The 18,773-nt window shown below is 45.4% G+C and overlaps 3 protein-coding genes across 7 annotated transcripts; 1 reads left to right on the top strand and 2 right to left on the bottom strand.

The window, feature by feature from the left end:
• Positions 1-43: 43 nt before the first annotated feature.
• On the top strand, positions 44-1,510 carry LOC6725938 (plasminogen receptor (KT)). Its single transcript, XM_002106886.4, has 3 exons — positions 44-179; positions 239-479; positions 575-1,510. Exons 1-3 carry the CDS (start codon positions 90-92, stop codon positions 706-708), a joined length of 465 nt encoding a protein of 154 aa, XP_002106922.2. The 5' UTR covers positions 44-89; the 3' UTR covers positions 709-1,510.
• LOC6725937 (tyrosine aminotransferase) lies at positions 1,405-5,133 on the bottom strand. The gene is made up of 4 exons (XM_039296398.2): positions 4,405-5,133; positions 2,283-2,797; positions 1,927-2,220; positions 1,405-1,860 (listed from the first exon to the last, which is right to left on the bottom strand). The coding sequence occupies exons 1-4, from the start codon at positions 4,763-4,765 to the stop codon at positions 1,513-1,515; spliced, it is 1,518 nt and encodes a 505-aa protein (XP_039152332.1). The 5' UTR covers positions 4,766-5,133; the 3' UTR covers positions 1,405-1,512.
• A 2,515-nt stretch (positions 5,134-7,648) lies between these two features.
• LOC27208201 (myosin heavy chain, cardiac muscle isoform) lies at positions 7,649-17,907 on the bottom strand. 5 transcript variants are annotated; one of them, XM_016183813.3, is made up of 11 exons: positions 17,484-17,907; positions 17,243-17,417; positions 16,475-17,056; positions 16,307-16,410; positions 16,128-16,235; positions 11,901-15,914; positions 10,670-10,765; positions 10,291-10,616; positions 10,124-10,223; positions 9,468-9,740; positions 7,649-9,240 (listed from the first exon to the last, which is right to left on the bottom strand). In XM_016183813.3, the coding sequence occupies exons 1-11, from the start codon at positions 17,520-17,522 to the stop codon at positions 8,002-8,004; spliced, it is 7,056 nt and encodes a 2,351-aa protein (XP_016039287.2). In that variant the 5' UTR covers positions 17,523-17,907; the 3' UTR covers positions 7,649-8,001. The 5 variants fall into 5 exon arrangements, with proteins under 5 accessions (XP_016039287.2, XP_039152281.1, XP_039152280.1 ...); XM_039296347.2 differs by having other exon boundaries at positions 7,649-7,901; positions 17,484-17,905; XM_039296348.2 differs by lacking the exon at positions 7,649-9,240 and having other exon boundaries at positions 9,598-9,740; positions 9,923-10,223; positions 17,484-17,905.
• Between the last annotated feature and the right edge of the window lie 866 nt (positions 17,908-18,773).

The following is an 18,773-nucleotide window of genomic DNA, read 5'->3' as shown; positions in this document are numbered from 1 at the left end:
GTTACCAGTGCCGGAGTGGCAACTCCGCGCGGAGTGGCCAACAAGCGACCACGGCGATTCCAACAAATCCGAGCAGCAATCGCATCGAAATGGGTGCCACGGCCTCGTGCAAGAAAACCTCCGGCAGTGGCTATCCGGAGCACGATGATCCCAGCTACCGCAAGTGCCAGGAGCTCAAGGTGAGTCCGCCGCTTTATATAATCCCCAAACCCCGCATGACCAAAGCGACCGCACTCAGATGGAGCGCTGGATCCAGATGCACTACCAGATCAAGCAGCGGGAACAGGCACTGGCCATCGCCCACCATCGGGAGCTCTTCTACTGGCTGAGCGGATTCTACCTGAGTGCTGTGTACGGCTGCGCCAGTTACTACCAGAGGGTCAGGAGGGTATCCGCGCTGGCTCCGCTCCTGCCGCTCACCTTCGTCGTGGGTTACTATACGGACTGGGCCTACGGCAGCAAGATGCATCGCATTCAAGGTGGGTCTGGGATGGGATTGTTTGATTGTTTGGGTTTCATTAGAAGGATCATACATATCTTATACAAACCTATACGATGATTGCATCAATTGCAGCGGAGGCCAACATGATAATGGAGCACGAGCAGGAGCTGCTCCACTGGCCAGGTGGTCTGCCCACTGTCGCCGGAATCGATGAGGCCCGCGTGGAGACCGAAATGGAGAAGAAAATGCATCCGCACCACATGTAGAGGCAAAAGGCTGCCCCTCTCCCCGGTAGCCTGTAGGCGGGATTGGGTTCTCGTGCTCAGGTCCTCGTTCAAAAACACACACACACACAATCCACAATCAATAGGATTTGGCCCAGAGTTTCAGAAATTTGTAAGACCCCTAGCTAGAATTGTATATTTTTTTGGCATAAACAGTGCTGCTGAATGCTGAAATGTGGGGACCATTCAATTACACTTCACAACACTCACCAGCATTCAAATTACGTTTCACAGCTCATTACGCACCATTTTAAAATTTTTTACAACGAATAGCCATGCATATATCATTAAACACATCTAAATCCAATTTATGCGAAAATGTTCAGCATTTTTAAATTGAAATCACAATTTAGACAAAGGCTGCCAGAAAATTTATTTGAAATAATTGTAGCTAGGAAAAAGGCATCATCATATCATATCCTGTTCCAAAGGAGCAATACATTCACCAAGCTTAACATTTTTTGCACAGAACCCCAGCCAGCCTACAGCGCCAGATAGCTCAAATATAGGCCTATATATATATATATATTTATATTATATATATTTATATTTATATTCAGAAGTCCTCCATAAAGACCATTTACTTAGCCGCAGTTTACTCGCTCTTTCCAAACTCTATCTATCTGTGTGTGACGCGCTTTACTTTTTCAGCAATTTTTTGAGACAATACTCCTTATATTGGATAGTTAAAATGATTGATATATATATTATATATACATACATACACTTATGTACACTTGATAAAAATTGTAGTCTAGAATGTCTAATAAATGTTTTGCTCCCAGCTCAGAAGGCCAAATCATCGCAGTCCAGTAGTCCGTGCTCAATGAAATTGCGCGACTCCTTCTTGTAGTGGCGATCGCAGAACTCGGCCATCCTGGAGCACGCCTCCTCGATCATCGCCCCGGGCACGGTGAGCACGATCCGCACGTATCCCGGGTACTCAAAGCAGCTGCCCGGCAGGCAGAAGACACTCTGCTCGTTCACCATCTCCTGGACAAAGTGGGTGTCGTCCTTGAATTCCGGGAAGCGTTCGATGCTCACGCCGATCATCATGTACATGGCTCCATTGGGCATCACGGGATCGAGGCCACGCACCTGTTTCAGCATCTTGTAGGCCAGCAAGGCATTCGACTATGAGGGACATATAAGCGTATAATAATTATCAATTAAGCTGTTAAATCTAAATGATAAACTTACGTGGAGCACGTCAATAACGCCGTCAAAGTAAGACTGCGGTGTCTTGGTCAGGATATCGGGCAGGGCACCCTGGATGATGGTGTTGGAGCCCAGAATGCGACCACACATGTTCCTTAGACCGACAATGGCCTCGCGCAAACGATCCTTCCGATCGTGCACGATGATCCAGCCCATCCGCCAACCGGGAACCAGGAAGCGTTTGGTCAAGCCGCCGCAGGAGAGAACTGGAACCTCCGTGGTCAGGCTGCTCACGGCCAAGTGCTTGGAGCCGGGGAACACAAAGTGCTCGTAGATCTGCAAGGAAAGCAAAGGCAGATGAAATCCATGTCATATGGGCTCCATTACCGGTTACTCACCTCATCGGCAATGATGGGCAGATAGTTGCGTTCGCAGATGGCGATCAGCTCGCGCAGATGCTTCTCATCGAAGACGCTGCCACAGGGATTGCTGGGATTGTTGATCAGCAGGGCGGCGGTGTTCTCATCGATCAGGCTCTCCAGCTGGACAAGATCGGCGCGCCACTGCTGATCGGGCAGGAGGTCGTAGTAGCGCACCTCGATATCCAAGCCCAGGGCCAGCGTGTAGTACAAACAGAAGCCCGGTCGCGGCACCAGCACATTCTGACCACGATCCGCCAGCGCCAGGATGCAGTACTCCAAGGCGGAGGAGCAGCCGCTGCAGAGCACCACCTCGTTGGCATCGATCTCTCCGTCGGGACGCTGGTGGGCACTGTACTTGGCCACCGCCTTGCGGGCTATCTCGTGACCCTGGGTGCTGGCATACCCATTGTACTTGCCGCTCTCCAGGGAATGCAGCACCGCCTTCATCGTCTCATCGGCGGCTTTTAGATTGCCAAAGGTTGTGGGATCACCTGGTTGAGGAAAGAAATGTTCCAAAATGCATTTAAAATAAATATTTCAAAAATATTGATCCCTATATACTAACTGTAATAAAAAGAAGATTTTCGGGAAAAGTAGAGACGTACAGATCAAGAATATATATACATTTTCTGGTTGCAAATGTCTCGAGGTTATAAAATATACTTTAAGCTAACAAAATAATACAGAAAATATTCCATCAGTGAATCGCCTAATTTATTGGATTAAATGCATTTATTTTTGGAAGCGGAATGCAAAATGGTGTTCAAAATAAAAATCAGGTGACTTCGCATCCGAATCTCTGATTGCATTGGGTCAATGGCTAACTCGTTCGTTTCCGGCTAGCTTCGATTCCCGATTCCCATGGGTAAACAAGCAGCAGCAGTATAATCCGGCCCAGATCCCGAGTTCGATTCCATTCCATTCGATTCGATTCGGATTCGATTCGATTGGATTCTCGACTTTGTCAAACAGGTGGAACTACATTTTATGCAAATGCCCCACAAAACACAAATACAGTGCGCGTGCCTCGCTACAAAAATAATACGATATTACTAAAAACAAAAACACGAAACAAAAAAATAACAAAAACAATTAAAATATATACAAGAACAAGAAAAACAATCGAAACAACAACAGCTTTACAGATTTTATATATCTGGTATCTGGCATATTTTAGCACAAATTTAGAAACTCGCGACAATCGACCAAATTAGCTTCTCTGTAAATTTCCAAAGCCAGAAAGCCCGAATTCCCATTGAGCTCCACCATTTCAGGGAAGTCCAATGTCCCAACTTATATACCGACTTATGAGCATTATAGCCGAAGCACCGATCTCTGATTGGCCCGATTTTGTGGGTGTGTATGACCAATGGATCGCTTTAGTTCACAATGAAACCGAATTCATTGTGCGCATAAAGCTAGTTTCATCGGGTTTGTGCCAAGTCAGCTGCCAAAAAAATAAAAAAATATTATATATATATATATAAAAACGGCAAGAGCAAAAGAGATCGCACATCCGAAATATTCAAATTTGGCCCAAAAACTTGTAGCATAAACGTCAGAGATGTTATGGGGATATGGTGAAATGAGGAGCAGGTTTCCCACGAAACTGGATAGTTAGCACTACCGGCTTAAGTATCTTTCTACAATTTGCGAATTTTGAATAGTTTAAATCACTGATTATCTAATTATACACTATTAAAGAAATGCAGTAAATAAAAGCCGGAATCCTGATAATGTAATTATACATTATACATACATGCTAAATGCATAGCATACTTCTGAGAATTCTGAAGGGGAAAAGCTTTTAAGATCGATTTTTAAAACACATAAGCTCTGCGTCAAAGGAAATTCTAGAATCAGTAACTTGCAGATAGCGCAAACTAATATTAAGAATATTTTTAAGGTTTTTATAAAAGGCCTTGTTAGAATTTGCCAATAAAATCATCGAAAATCAGTTTTAGGAACTAGAAAGTTGGAGATACGAACTTTAAATATTTCAAATTAATCTTTACATTAAATATAAAAATATATAACTTTCCATTTACTCTCTAGATATATATATATATATATATATATATATTAGTTAATAGCTCACCAATGGACAGCGGTATCATGGGCTTCTCCGGATTCGGCTTGATCTTCAGCGACTCGACAATGTTCCGGATGCGATTGTGCGTGTTAAGGGATAACTTGGAGCTCTTAATCTCCCATCCGGATCGCTTGCGGCTGCTGCTGCTGCTGCTCGTGGCAGTGGTGGTGGTGGCCACCATGTCCTGTTGCTTGCGAATCTCCTGCGATTGGAGCTGCAGCTCGGCCAGCGCCTGGTCGACTACATCGCAGTTGGGCGTCACCGGCGCCGGGGATTCCGGCTCGCTGGGACTCCGGCTTGGGCAGCTGGCCCGACTGCGGCTGCTCTGGTATCGGAACTGACTCTCGTTGGCAAAACTGCTGGGCATTATCACCAGGCCGGCCCTTTTCCCAATTCGAAACGAAAGAAAATCGAATAGCCAAACCAAACAAAAACAAAAAAAGCACAAACAAATATTGCTAATATTTTTGGTTACGACGGTGTCTCCGGTCCGATTTCTGGCAAACGGAGCACTCTGCTCAAATGAATGTAAAATTGGTATCCTGTTTATCGTTCCAGACGAGCATTAGAGCTGCGATCGTTGGGCAACCACTGTGTTGGACGGACGGTTCTTGTATGCGTAGGATTCCCTTTGGATACTCGGACCGTTTGATATGGGCTAGTACTTTCGAGTCGTTTGCGAATTCTGTGCTAAACTGATCTACTTCGGCGATATCTTGGTGCTTTTATCGCCTCTGGCGGACTCCGTTTAGTCGGTTGCTATATAGGCTCACCATATACATATAGATATACGCGTATCTGGGTATATAGCCCACACACTCACACATCGCCGGTTATCACGCGCCTGACTTTGGCTTCGGTTCGAGCCGAGAGGGCCGATCGAAAGACTGAAATAACAACAACATAGGGGGCGTCGACTGATTTGAATACCCGCCGGTTCGAAATCATATTCATACTCGGAACCAGATTTTAGTTCGATTCGATTCGATTCGATTTGATTTGATTTGATATAAACAACAACAGGCGCCGCCGCCGCCGCATCGCATCGATATTTATTTAAATGCGCCAAAGTTGTCTATAACATCTTGGGCCAATTTGAAACACCAACCGACCAACCGACCATCCAACCCAACCAACCAACCAAAACCATTACCATTAATGCATATCGAGCGGTCGATCCATCCAACCGACCACCTTTCCACCCACTAGGCCACGTGCCAGTCAACCCATATAGTTGGCTAGACACTATGTATCTGTAAGATTTTCCTGTTCTCCGATCTCAGCGGTCATCGATCCGAGTCACTAATAACTGGCTGAGCTCGAACTTTCGGAAAAATGCTACTATTTGCTACCTATTATTGTATCATCTTCCCACAAAAATGATGAATAGAATACAAGAAAGTCACCATAAATCCAATATTTTCATGCCTTTTGTAATAATGCATATAATTAATACATATAAATAAATAAGTTATTTTAAATTGTTTCTGCCTTAATTTTACTTTAATACAAAAGAGAACAACTATCACATACCCGTTACTCAGCTAGTGGGGCAGCACAAATTTATAATAAAAAAAAATGAGTTATAAACAAATTGCAAATCTTGTTGATGGCAACAAATCTATTTTTCCGCACAAGATAATTGCTACGTTTATAAAAATATTTACACGCAAAGTTAAAATAATTTAAATAATAATATTTAATATTTTTTCTGTCTATTTAAGTTGCTTTACTTTATGAGGTTTTTAAACAATTTAATAACAACTCACAAGCATTTTTAATTCTGACTTAACGATTTAATCTTTTGAAAGGTAAAAGCAGTTTTTAAAACTAAAGTGGCTCCCGTAAAAAATCTGTTTAAGGTCGTAAAACAACAAACTTTAAAAAAAGATTGTGGGAAAATAAAAAAAACTCACGGCGCATTTAACAATTAATTAGAAAGTGCCCGCAAAATGCACATCTGGACAAACGTGGAATGCACTGCGATGCCAAGTCCATTGATGTAATCCCATCGATTTGCATAATTGCATATGCATAAGCGACTATAGGATATATCTGTATCTGAACCCGATCAACTAGATCGGCTAGATAAACTGGCCGAGCACACCTGTTGACGATGACGACGCAATTTCTCGGACTCCCGGCGCGGGGATTCCGGTCATTTTGGCTCTGATCCCCGGACAGGAATAGGTTGCTTGCTAATTTGGGCACATCTATAGAAACAAGATCTTAAGCCATCTGACGCAAGAACTCACGAAAACAGACCCTGACAAAAGGAGATTCTTCGAAGCAGAACAATGTGGTGTCGTATACAACGATTTATTTTGACTTGAAATTGGATTAGTGTCACGCACACAAGGTGATTCGAATTAAGGCATTCTTCTATTTTATATTTCAAGTATCAGGCTGCTTACATTTTTTCAGCTGAAAACATATAAATATAGCAATATAGATATAGTAGCATTAGCAATATGCATATATATGGCTCTAATCGGATTAGAATTTTACCACGTCAATACAATTTATTTTCACAAAAATTATTTGCTTATAGCGAAATAAATAATGAAATAAAAACCGTGATCAATATTAAAAACCCTTTCAATATTCACTGTATTCAAATCTATCCAACTTTACATATTTTTGAAACTTACAACCAAAACATATGGATAATGGTTAATTGTTATTGCAAATTCCTGGCAATTATGCAAATATTCTTCGTATTTTCACTGTTCTAGATGTTTGTTGTTTACTCAGCATTTACAATAAGTGGCCTTTTACTTAACGCGATAAACAAAAATATGTTTTTCGCGCTAACCTTGCCATTGCATCATAACAGGCTAGTCGGTCGGTTAGTCGGTTAGTCAGTGGATAAGTCAGCTGGTCAGTCGGTGGAGCGAGCCTCCTGCTCACCTCGTTTGGAGCAGGTTTTCTTGAACTTCTTTTTTCTGGCCACTCGCAGTAGCAGCTGGTCACGCCCCCTCCTCCATTGTGGAGAACCGAGTTGCTGTGACAATCCCATCACTGTGTAATTTCTTAAGCATCTTGGTGGATACCTCTTTTTATATTATATATGAAATTCAAGCCAAAACCTTTCAGGTTTTCTGCCTAACAATATAGAACAGGAAACCAAGACAAATCGAACGTTTCGCTGGCTGATCGAGTAAGTAATCAAATTACACTTTTTTCGCTCAGTGAGCAGAACACTGATTTCTCTAATCTACAAGTTATAAAAAAGAAAACAAAGTAAGCATTTCTACAATATGTACATACAATTTTATTTGCATTATTATGTTCGCCCTCGATATTGTACCATTGCAACATATGCATACTTAAACTAAACTACGTCCTGATGTACAAAAAAAAAAATGATTACATAAATAATAAGTCAAGAATTCAAGTTCCGATTGATGTACACGAATGGGAATATATGTATACGACTGCGACTGCGACCACGCCTACTTGCGCTTGAACATGTTGCTGAGGCGTCGCTTGGGCGGCGAGTTCTGTAAAGGAATAAGTGGACATGGTTACACATAACGAACATACATATATCATAGATCATCAGCCAGATTAGTGCGATTCCCATTGCTTTGGTTGGCGCTTCTAGTTGCGCCCGGGGCACGAATAGGTGAGGAAGACGAGCCCCATTCCCGACAAGATGCCACTGATCACCAGCACTAGCTTGTCGGCCAGATGCAAGGACAGCCCCACCATGACCAGCAATGCAAAGCCCATGGCCAATCGCTCGCCGAGACTCAGATGGCGTAGGAACCGCCTGCACTGAGCCATTAACGAGCGATGGCGCGTTGGCCTGCGCTGTTGCGAGTCCGGTGGTTGCTGGACATAGGTGATATTGATCTGCGGCAGCGGCTGCATGTGCACACTGCCCATCGAATAGACGGTACAGGATGAGGCGCCGGTCATGTTGGTGGCACAGCTATTCGCTGTGATATTGCTGCAAGAGGCGGCCACCAGTTGTGTGAGTTTTGGCTCAACTGGCTCATCATCAAGCGGCTTGTAGTCCAGCGGCTGCAGTTGAAAGGGTGCCGTGGATTCCGTCTCCTGGCACAGCTGCTCGAAGTACCAGTCGTTCTGGGTCTCCTCCATCATCACACTTTCGATACCATGCGTTGCCCAGGTGACACAGTTTTCGTGCTCAAATTGTTGCTGCAGCAGCGAAGTCCCGCTGCGCTCCTCCACGTTGAAGGTGGTGGACACGACCGGACTCACTCGGCTCTTGCCCACCAGCACTACAGTTTTGCCCATCAGGATCTCACTGGGCAAGTGCTCCTCCTCATTGCGATTGTGCAGACTGTAATTGTTATTTTCGGGCGACTCAGGCGCCTGAACAGAGTGTGATAGGCGCACCTGATCCAGGTGACGGGCCTCATCGAAGCGGCCCATCATCCGATCACGGCGCAACTTCCGGCGCAGCTGCACCCTTTTCCCGGCTACGAACGACGCTGGCCGGCTCTTGGCAAAAATGTTGCCATGATTGGACAGTGAAACGCGTCCCTTTTTCGGTTTAGTTGTACCAGTGAGACGCCGGGTGTTGCCTTTGGTCAGGGCCAACAATGCTGCAGTGGACAGATGCGGAGTGCCCTGCTGGTCGGCGTCTTCTAGAGGCTCCAACTCTGGCACAGCATCGGGCTCCACTTCGATCACTTCGTCTTCGGTTTCAACAGCCTCTGATTTCTCCGCATCACTGGCGCCGATCAGACGCTGCTGATCGTAGTAGGAGCGGCTTTTGCGGGGCGTTGATGTACAAAATATGTCCACCGCATGACGCAGCCTACGCCGGTGTATTCCGGTCAGAAGATTCGGCCGCTTGCGCCGCGGCAGCTGTGGGATAGGCCAGGCGTATTTGATCAGTTGCCGGCTGCACTGGAGCCACAAACGATGACAACATGGGAACAACACGAGGACGAAGACACAAACAAAGCACGGAAGCAAGCACATTTTACGTTCCCAATAAACCACCTTTGACTACAGCTTTAGACTACTCTATTGACCAATGACACTGATGAACATCATCGAGGCAATTTAAAAGATGCTCCTCCAGTACTTACCTCGTCCCGGGGTAAACCGCTGCTGCCAACGCTGAATCGCTGCGTCAGGAACTTGAAGCGCGCCGGCGTCTTGGAGGTATTGTTATGGTCGCCGAATTCACGAAGAATCTCGCGTGGCGGCTCCGAACTACCGAACGACAAACGACCGCCGTTCTTGCTCGGCGTAGGCGGTCCAGGTCGTTTGTAGTGGGTGCCCATGGATTTCTTGCGCGTTCCGGTGCTCGATGAGCTCAGCAAAGCACTCATGCTGTCATCCAGACTGTGGGGTCCGTCCTGCAAAGAATACAAACAGCATAAATACGGATTGAATCTGAAGACAACGGAGTTCTTGGACAGCAACTGGATTATTGTGACAAATATATATATACAACAAGGCACTGATAAGACGAGCACACAGCAATTTCTAGACACAACAGACACTTCTAACTGCAAACGTAACGTGGACAAAAGCTCACTCGGTGTCTAGTTAGGGATTAGGATTAATGGTTCTATGGGCGACGCAAAATGCGTGCCCACTTAGCATTCATGGCTGCCTTCTGTGCCTTCAACGGTGTGGTGTTTGTGCCGTGTCTGGTCTTATGGATGATGCTGCTGTTGCTGCTGCCACTACTGCCGGCGTATGTGGCAGTGGATGTCGGAGAACTGCTAACGCTTACTTTGAGATCTTCGTCCTGGCTGCTCAAATCATACTGGGCAGCATAAGTGCTCTTCAGATGCGGCGGTTGCAACGAATTCCGATAAATAAGCTCCTCGGCTCTGCAAGGGGGAAAAAAATGGCACATTAATTTTGAGCATAGAAATCGAGAAGACCCAGTGCGCTTACGTCATGTCTGCCGGCACACGGCCCAATTTGAGATCCGTCAGGTAAGTGTTGTTAAAGACCTCGCCCTCTTCATCTTCCATAGCCAGATTGGAGGACGGTACATTGGGCCGCTTGAAGGGCTGCCAGTCATCGTTCGGCGCCGACGAACTGGACGAAACGGTGAGCGTTGTGCTGGATGGTTTCGTTTCGCTGACGATGGGCTGCATCTGCAGGTGACGAAGTTTGGTGCTAATGATCGCATGCTGCTTCTGCTGTTCCAGGATCTTCTCGTTCAAGCGAACAATCTGGGTGGACAGCTTGCGTGTATGCTCTTCGTACTTGGCATTCTGAAAGTAAATGGAATTAATAACGTAACTCCGCAAGCTGCGAGCATATCTACCTGGGCGGTGAGTGCCTCCAGTTCCGACGCGCTTTTGGCCGCATCCCGTTCCTGCTTCTCCTTCATGCGCGTCACCTCCGCCGTATACAAGGAACGCTACAGTTGGATGGTGTTGTATCAAGTGTCCGTGTGCGTGTGGGTGAACGTGGACGAGTTAGGGCAGTGTATATTCAAGTGAAGGTGCGCGTGTGGGTTTCGGGCGGCACGCATTTCAAAGGACGAAAATGAGCGAGAAACAGCAGTGAGGACATTGACGACAATACAAATAATAATACAAAAAAAAAAACACAAACACATTCTTGGTAATACACATCGCTCATTTATCAAATATGACTCAGTACATATCACAAAATGTAAAAAGCTAATAACAAAGTCTACCAAGATATATGTGGCCCTAATAAATGACAGGTCTGCGCGCCTTCAGGATGACATCGATGTCATTTAAGTACAGAATGGAATACAAAGTAAAAGCTATTGTACAAATTAGGCCAATAAAACGCAGCATTGATTTGGGCCATCGTCGACGGCGTGACCTTTTCTTGGTGCCGCCCTTCACAATGTACATAGTACATATACAGTTTTCGGACCGACCGCAATTGTGATTTTCGATGAGTGATTTTCGTAGGGGGAAATTGGATGAAGGTAGGATGGAAAGATAAAGCATTTTTAGTTCAATGATAAGGAAAAGTGAATTAAATAAATCTAGTTAGCCGCAATCGCTAAAGCAAATTTGGAAATCTAACTAGGATCTGCTTGGGTTCAGTAATTGGTGATGCAGCACGGTTATGACCGATGCGATTAATGCAATTGCTAAATCAAATTTTAATTTAATTGTTTTCAAAACTTATGTATAACATCTCCTTCTATGCATTTTCGCATTTTCAAACGGACAAGATTGGACATTGGCTATACATATAGTTTGAATACCTAATAGTTTACACTGCACATATAACATCAGCTACGTCCCAATTCAAAACTAGTTAGTAAAACGCAACAACGACATAAACATGCACAAGCAAAAGCAATAAAAAAAAATGGCATGGGGCTGGGATAGGATCACATCTCTAGGTTCTGTCATCCGCAGACAGCCAAGTACCCAATGAGCATGACGATGGACACCAATTTGAACTTGAACATTTGACAGTGATGACACCTCGCGACCATGCCATTTTATGGAAACCAGTAGTTTCGGTTTCTTGGAATCTCGTACTAGTAGTTCGCAGCGACTCACCATCTTGTTTTTCATCTTTTCCAGCTTTCCCTCCATCTCAAGACGCTGGTCCTTTATCTTCTTCTCGCAGCGCTTAATCTCATCCTTGGCATCGCGATACTTGGCCTGCAATATCTTGCAGTCTAGCGCTAGCTTGTTGTTTCTCTCCTTATCCTGATCCGTCTCCGTTTGGCGTCCATCAGATGTGCTATATGTGTCGCCAAGATCTCTCGCACCCTCCGCCGGGTTGGCTTTTAGTTCTTCCAACTCTTGGTTGGAAGCGAGAAGCAGCCGTTCAATAGCTTCCACACGATACCTATAGAATTCGACGAGTTCCAACAACTCGGCATTTTTATTCCCAACTTCACTAGCCTTCTCCTGCATCTTGAGTTTCTCCTGGTCAGCTCTGTCTAAAAGGCCGGTGACCACAGCCAGTTTTTCCTGGGCCTCTTCGCGCTCGGCAGTCACCGCTTCCAAGCAATTCCGCAGTTCGACTACCTCAGGTATATCGGCTATGTGGGCTAATTTTTCCTTGACCTGGTTATGCTCGTCGATTTCAGTCTTCAGGCGACTCTGCACGTCATCCAACTTACTGACATTATCTGACAGCTTTCGGTTAAGGTCTTCCACCAACGAGTTGCAGCTACCCACCTCGGATTTTAGCTGATGCTGCAAGCACTCGAGCTTAAAGGTTTGCACTTGCAATTCACTGTTCGCGCTATTATTTTCTTGGCAACGGGCCTCCAACTGATTGATTCGTTCGTAGGCAGCCGCACGCTCCGCTTCCATCTGAGTACGGCCCTCCTCCAATGTTTCGATCATGTCTTCAAGGGTGGCCAATTCCACCTCAAACTCACGCTTTTCCTTTCCCAATCGCTGCTTGACCAGGAAGATTTCTCGCTGTGCAGATTCCTTTTCACGCTGCAAGGACGAATTAACCTGAGCCAGTTCCGTCCGGTTCTTGTCCAGCTCCACTTTCAGGTTATCTACAAGCTGCTGGGTAGATTCCTTTTCACGCTGCAAATCATCTGATAGTTTGGTCTGTGCCTCAAACGCAGTCTTAACCTGAGCCAGTTCTTTCTGCCCCTTGTCCAGCTCCACTTTCAGGTTATCTACAAGCTGCTGGGAAGATTCCTTTTCACGCTGCAAATCATCTGATAGTTTGGTCTTTGCCTCAAACGCAGTCTTAACCAGAGCCAGTTCTTTCTGCCCCTTGTCCAGCTCCACTTTCAGGTTATCTACAAGCTGCTGGGAAGTTTCCTTTTCACGCTGCAAATCATCTGATAGTTTGGTCTTTGCCTCAAACGCAGTCTTAACCTGAGCCAGTTCTTTGCGCTCCTTGTCCAGCTCCACTTTCAGATTATCTACAAGCTGCTGGACAGATTCCTTTTCACGCTGCAAATCATCTGATAGTTTGGTCTGTGCCTCAAACGCAGTCTTAACCTGAGCCAGTTCTTTCTGCCCCTTGTCCAGCTCCACTTTCAGGTTATCTACAAGCTGCTGGGAAGTTTCCTTTTCACGCTGCAAATCATCTGATAATTTGGTCTTTGCCTCAAACGCAGTCTTAACCTGAGCCAGTTCTTTGCGCTCCTTGTCCAGCTCCACTTTCAGATTATCTACAAGCTGCTGGACAGATTCCTTTTCACGCTGCAAATCATCTGATAGTTTGGTCTGTGCCTCAAACGCAGTCTTAACCTGAGCCAGTTCTTTCTGCCCCTTGTCCAGCTCCACTTTCAGGTTATCTACAAGCTGCTGGACAGATTCCTTTTCACGCTGCAAATCATCTGATAGTTTGGTCTGTGCCTCAAACGCAGTCTTAACCTGAGCCAGTTCTTTGCGCTCCTTGTCCAGCTCCACTTTCTGGCTATCTACACGCTGCTGTCCTTCCTGCAGCTTTGCCTGGAGTTTTTCGAGTGTGTCCTTGAGCTGAGCCGTAATTTCCTGTTCCTTCTGAAGCTTACCCTGAACATCATCCGTGGAGCAACGCCGATCTTTAGTATCTATTACTCCATTCCGATTCACCTCCAAATGCTCGTTCTTCTTGGCCTCCATGTCACATTCAGCTTGAAGGGCTTTAATCTGTTCTTCATACGTTTCCATTACCTTGGCCATTTTCTCATCAGATGACTTCAGTTTCTTTTTCAATTCATCCCTAGTTTGCAGGAGTTTTTCTACCAACGACGAAGAGTCCTCGTACCACACCTCCATCTGGTCAAAAATTCGTAAAAATTTGGTCAGACAATTGCCCAGCGTCTGGGGGTGGTTTTCGCCATTGAAATCTTCATGAATGCGATCCATGACGGTGTTTATAAACCTAGTGGCTTCCACATAGTAGTCATTTACTTCCTGCTGCGCCATGTCTAACCTCTGTGCCACTTGTCTTGCATTGCTTTGCTCCTCGCTTAGAATATTTTCCAGCTGGGCTACCTTTTCGTTTTTGCTGAAAGCTTCTTTCTCTAGATCTGTTATGTATTGCTTGACTTTTTCGGTGTTGACCTCCAGAGAATCCACGAATTTCTTGCGCTTTATTATTCCATTGATGTTCTCCGTAGCGAGCTCTTCATTTTTCGCCCGAAGATCGTCCAACTCCTTCTTAAGAGTATCAGCCGAAAGCAATTGCCCCTCAATTAACTTTTCAATATTCTCAAACCGCTGTTCAATACGCATCGATTCCATGGAGGTGTTCGCTGAGCACATAGTCGTGGATTTCGGACCGTTTCTACTTCTTAAGAGAGTAAAGATGCGGGTCAGAAAACAATCGAAATGATTGTTATGCTCTTCGAATGCCATTAGCTGTGCATTCTTCCTTTCCAATTCGATCTCCGTTCTCTTTACAAACTCTACATGGGAATGCGTCAGTTTGTCATGTTTAGCGCTGAGCTCATCCAATTCCTTCATCATCCCTCCATACATCCCGTTAAGTTCAACATGCCTCCTCTCCAGATCGATCAGCTGGCGTACGCGCCCATGCAAGGTCTCCCAGTCTGGCACCACCATCATCCTGACCAACTCATCTTGGGCCGCGTTCTTAGCAATTAGTTCCTTTCGGCACACTTCATACTTGGCTCTCATAAGCTTGCCGCACTGCTGCAACTGCTGTGCAAGGCTTGCCGCACTGGCTTCCTTATCTGCGATTTGGCTGAGCATATTTTCAAGGTTTATATTCCTTTTGCGCAGCTCCTGGATTTCAGCGCCCACATCTTTTATCTGCTTTTCCTTCTCGGTTAGCTGCAGATTGATATCGGCCAGGTGTTGATTCCCGCGATCAATTATTGATTTAAGCTCAGCGCATTTTTCATTAAGCCTTTCGTTGTCTAACTCCAGGTGGTTGTTTTTCAATGCTATATCGACTGCCCTCATATGACAACAACCCAGAATGGTTTCACATTCACGGCTCGATTCGAAAACCGACTCCATCGGGTCCGCTTTTGTGGCCTTGAACGCATCTAGCTCTTGTGGCTGGCACCCCAGCGATCGATATAACAGCTTGCATTTCTCCAGTAGTTTTTCGACGCACACAGCCTGAACGTCGCATTCCTTCTTCATTTGCGTACTCTTCTCCACCGTATTAACAAAGGTGCTTTCGATCGCAGAAATGGTGGACAACAGGGACGACGACGTCCATTCTACCGGAAACTCGTGATCGATATTGTGCTTCTGGAGGAAACTTGAAAGGGCCTGGCATAGCTCCCGCTGTGAAGTGTGCACATACAGCAGCTTCTCCTTTAGCTCGGCATTCTCATGCTCCTTCTCGCGCAGCTGCTTGTCAATCACAGAACTGGCCAAATTCTCGGGCGTGGTGTTCGGCGACAGCGAACAGTCTAGCAAATCCGAGGATGCGTTTAAGACCTCGCGTCGGTTCTTCAACTCGTCACGGGCTTCTTTAAGACACTGATCCAATTCCTGGTTATCGAGCTCCAGAAAGAAGATCCTATCGTCCTTGGACGATACGGTACGAGTCAATTCTTCTACACGGCTTTCTAGCAATCGGATGCGGTCCGTATACTCCAGCAATTGTTTTCCTGCCAGATTCAGCTATTTAATGTATGATAAGAGATAATATATAACATATATTAGATTACATTGCATATATTTTGAAAGCATTATGCAGCAAATAAAATTGTGTAAACAAAGGTAGTCTAAAAAGTTGCGAACCGTTTAAAGGCTAGTTTTTCGCAAACATTCGTACAAGACCCGGCGGAATTTTGTTTATAGCATAGTCCCTATAAAACCGAACAGGTAGCTTACCTTCTCCGACAGCTCGGACTTTTCGAGACGCAAATCATGCAGCTTATCGGTAATCTCAGCGATGAGATTCTCCTTTATACCAATTTCCTTTAAAAGGCTTCCCTTCATCTGAAATGAGGATTACAAGTTTTATTAGTTTATAGCTCCCGCTACCTGTGACCATATGCTGGTCTACCTACATGTTCGAACTCATATGGCATGATGTGGCTCTCGTTATCATGCGGCTCTTCGTTTAGCTTTACGTTCTTCAGTCTTTCCAGTTCCATCTTGGCCATAATTTTCTCTGAAATGCAAACGATTATGAAATTACTTGTATTATGAAAGTCGTGCATTCGGAGCATTCCAACCTTTGCTGAGAACTTTAATAAGCTCGTCCTTCTCCAATTGCTGCTCCTCCAGCACGGTCTTCTCGTAGCGCACCACCTCCAGTTGGGCACGAATACCGCGCAGCTCCTTGGTGCGTTGCTCCAGTAGCTCCGTTTTCGGGGTCGAAGGAGGTGGCATTTCGGAGCCAGACATCTGTAGGCGAAGGCGTTCGCGATGATTGTGCAACTGTGGCGTGCTGCTCGACGGCTGTGACGATGACGATGACGAGGGCGTGGATGGACACTGTGCATCATCGCTTCTCGGATCGGGACTGCTGCTGGGAAGACATGGGCTGACTGAGGTCTGACTGCCCTGTTGGTAAATAATCGCCACGTTGGCGATCGACTGGCTTAGATATTCGCGCGTCAGCAGCCTGTCAACGGTCTCTCCAAAGAAGGATGCGATGCATGTCTGCGTCAGCTCCGGCAGATTATTGCAGATGTTGTGAAAGAACAAGCTGGGCTTCTTCACGCACGAATAATGCAACAAGAGCGTGTAAACGTAAAGGCAATCCAAAGGCTGCTCCTTGCCATCTTGATGGAAAATGAACTCGGGATAGTTATCTGCATGGAAAAATGTACAAGTTAGAGGGCTCATCAAGCTGGGAATGCGCTAAGTTCTCATACTAAGGCCCCATTATTTATCAATGTTTCCCTATCCCATGACAAGTCAACATTTTAATATTAATATTATTATTATTTTTTTTTTGAGAAACGTCAATAAACTAGAAAATAGGGGAGTCAACTTACGTGCTAGGAATTCCTGCACAAGGGGGATTGGTTTTGTGGGCTGATCCTGCAGCTCCTTCTTCCCCTTGTCAGATTGCGTCTCCTGGATCTTTCGAATGAAGACCGAAAAGAAGGAGTCCAGGTCCGACTGCTCCAAGCTAATGTAGTTCGGCTCGATGAACTGGCACTTGCCAATCTGCCGGAGGATTGGGTTACTCTAAGTGATACCCAGCGTTTGATGCGCGATGCGAGATTCACTTACCCACTGGAGTAGGACCTTGCGCCAGCTGCGCGTGTCCATTGCGAATTTGTGTGCGTATTTATATGTGTGCGCCCGTGTATGTATGCTTGATGTATGCGTAGACCAATCACACTATCATTGTTGTCATCCAGTAACGGATCTTTTCCAGAACACGGCACAACACACAAAACAATGTACGCGAAACAAACGGGTTTCGACCGAAAATGCGATTAAACAGAAAACCAAATATTTTTTTTTTATATTTTTCAAGCAGAAGCACAACTGCTCCGAACGAACAATGCAAATGTAATGACTAAACTGTAGTCCACAGGGCGACAAGCAATTTTGACAGTTCCACAAACGAAAACATAGGTAACTAGACACGGAAAAAGGCAACAACTTCTCGTTTCGGCGCGTCGTTTAATTCAAATGCCGCAGCGCGACGCCATGCGAAGTGCGCTCGGGAATTGTTATCGAGCAATCGATACTTTCCAGCGGCAAGACAGGGCGCGTCCACTAGATGCGTTTCTGCTATCGATATCAGTGCGAAAGAAGTGGCTTGTGTTTCCACCTTGGCATATTGCATAATTCCAGAAACACCCGTTGCATATGAAATTTGAAAAATAATTCAATCTACCTTATTACGAACTGCTTTCCTTCCTTAGTGGCAGTGCCGCTAGCTCGGGCTTTTCTCTGGGCAGAGTTTTCTCCGTGCCACACAGCTCGCAACATAAACATCGATAACTATCGACGTCTCCCGCAGAAAACAGAAAAAGGTAAGCAAGCGAATTAATTTAAATAAACGAAAAATCTTAAAGTTCTGGTGGTCGCGGATGTTATGGGCCTATCTCAGATGCCCGTAGGATTTTTGCAGACATCACCCATGATTCAGACGACTAGAACAGCTCCAACTGCAACAACATGTTGCTTTAATACCAATACAATACTGATATTTTCAATTGAAATATTAAAATATATTATCTAATTTAATTTTCCAAGCATAGGAAAACTAGTTTAATTCCCGCTTTGCTGAAAAACTAAGCAAATCCCAACACAAACGTCCATAATGGTAACCGCCTTTTGTGTTTTCCCAATCTCACACATAGATGGCGGCACTGCTCTTCAATGCGAATCTCCTGCCAAGTAAACAAGCAACCAAGTGGCTTCTGTTTTGGGGGGGAATTCCAAAATCCGGTGGCCAATAGCGGCCGAGTGTGGCCCACCACATGTAAACTATTAAATTGTAATAACAATAACCAATGACCGAAAACAATGTGCCCGGAATTGCCACCCACTCCGTGTGTCTGGGCA

This window comes from Drosophila simulans, chromosome X (genome assembly GCF_016746395.2).
Source record: "Drosophila simulans strain w501 chromosome X, Prin_Dsim_3.1, whole genome shotgun sequence".
In the NCBI taxonomy this organism is placed as follows: domain Eukaryota; kingdom Metazoa; phylum Arthropoda; class Insecta; order Diptera; family Drosophilidae; genus Drosophila; species Drosophila simulans.
The sequence above is the reverse complement of the archived record's forward strand: the minus strand, read 5'-3'. Positions and strand labels throughout refer to the sequence as shown.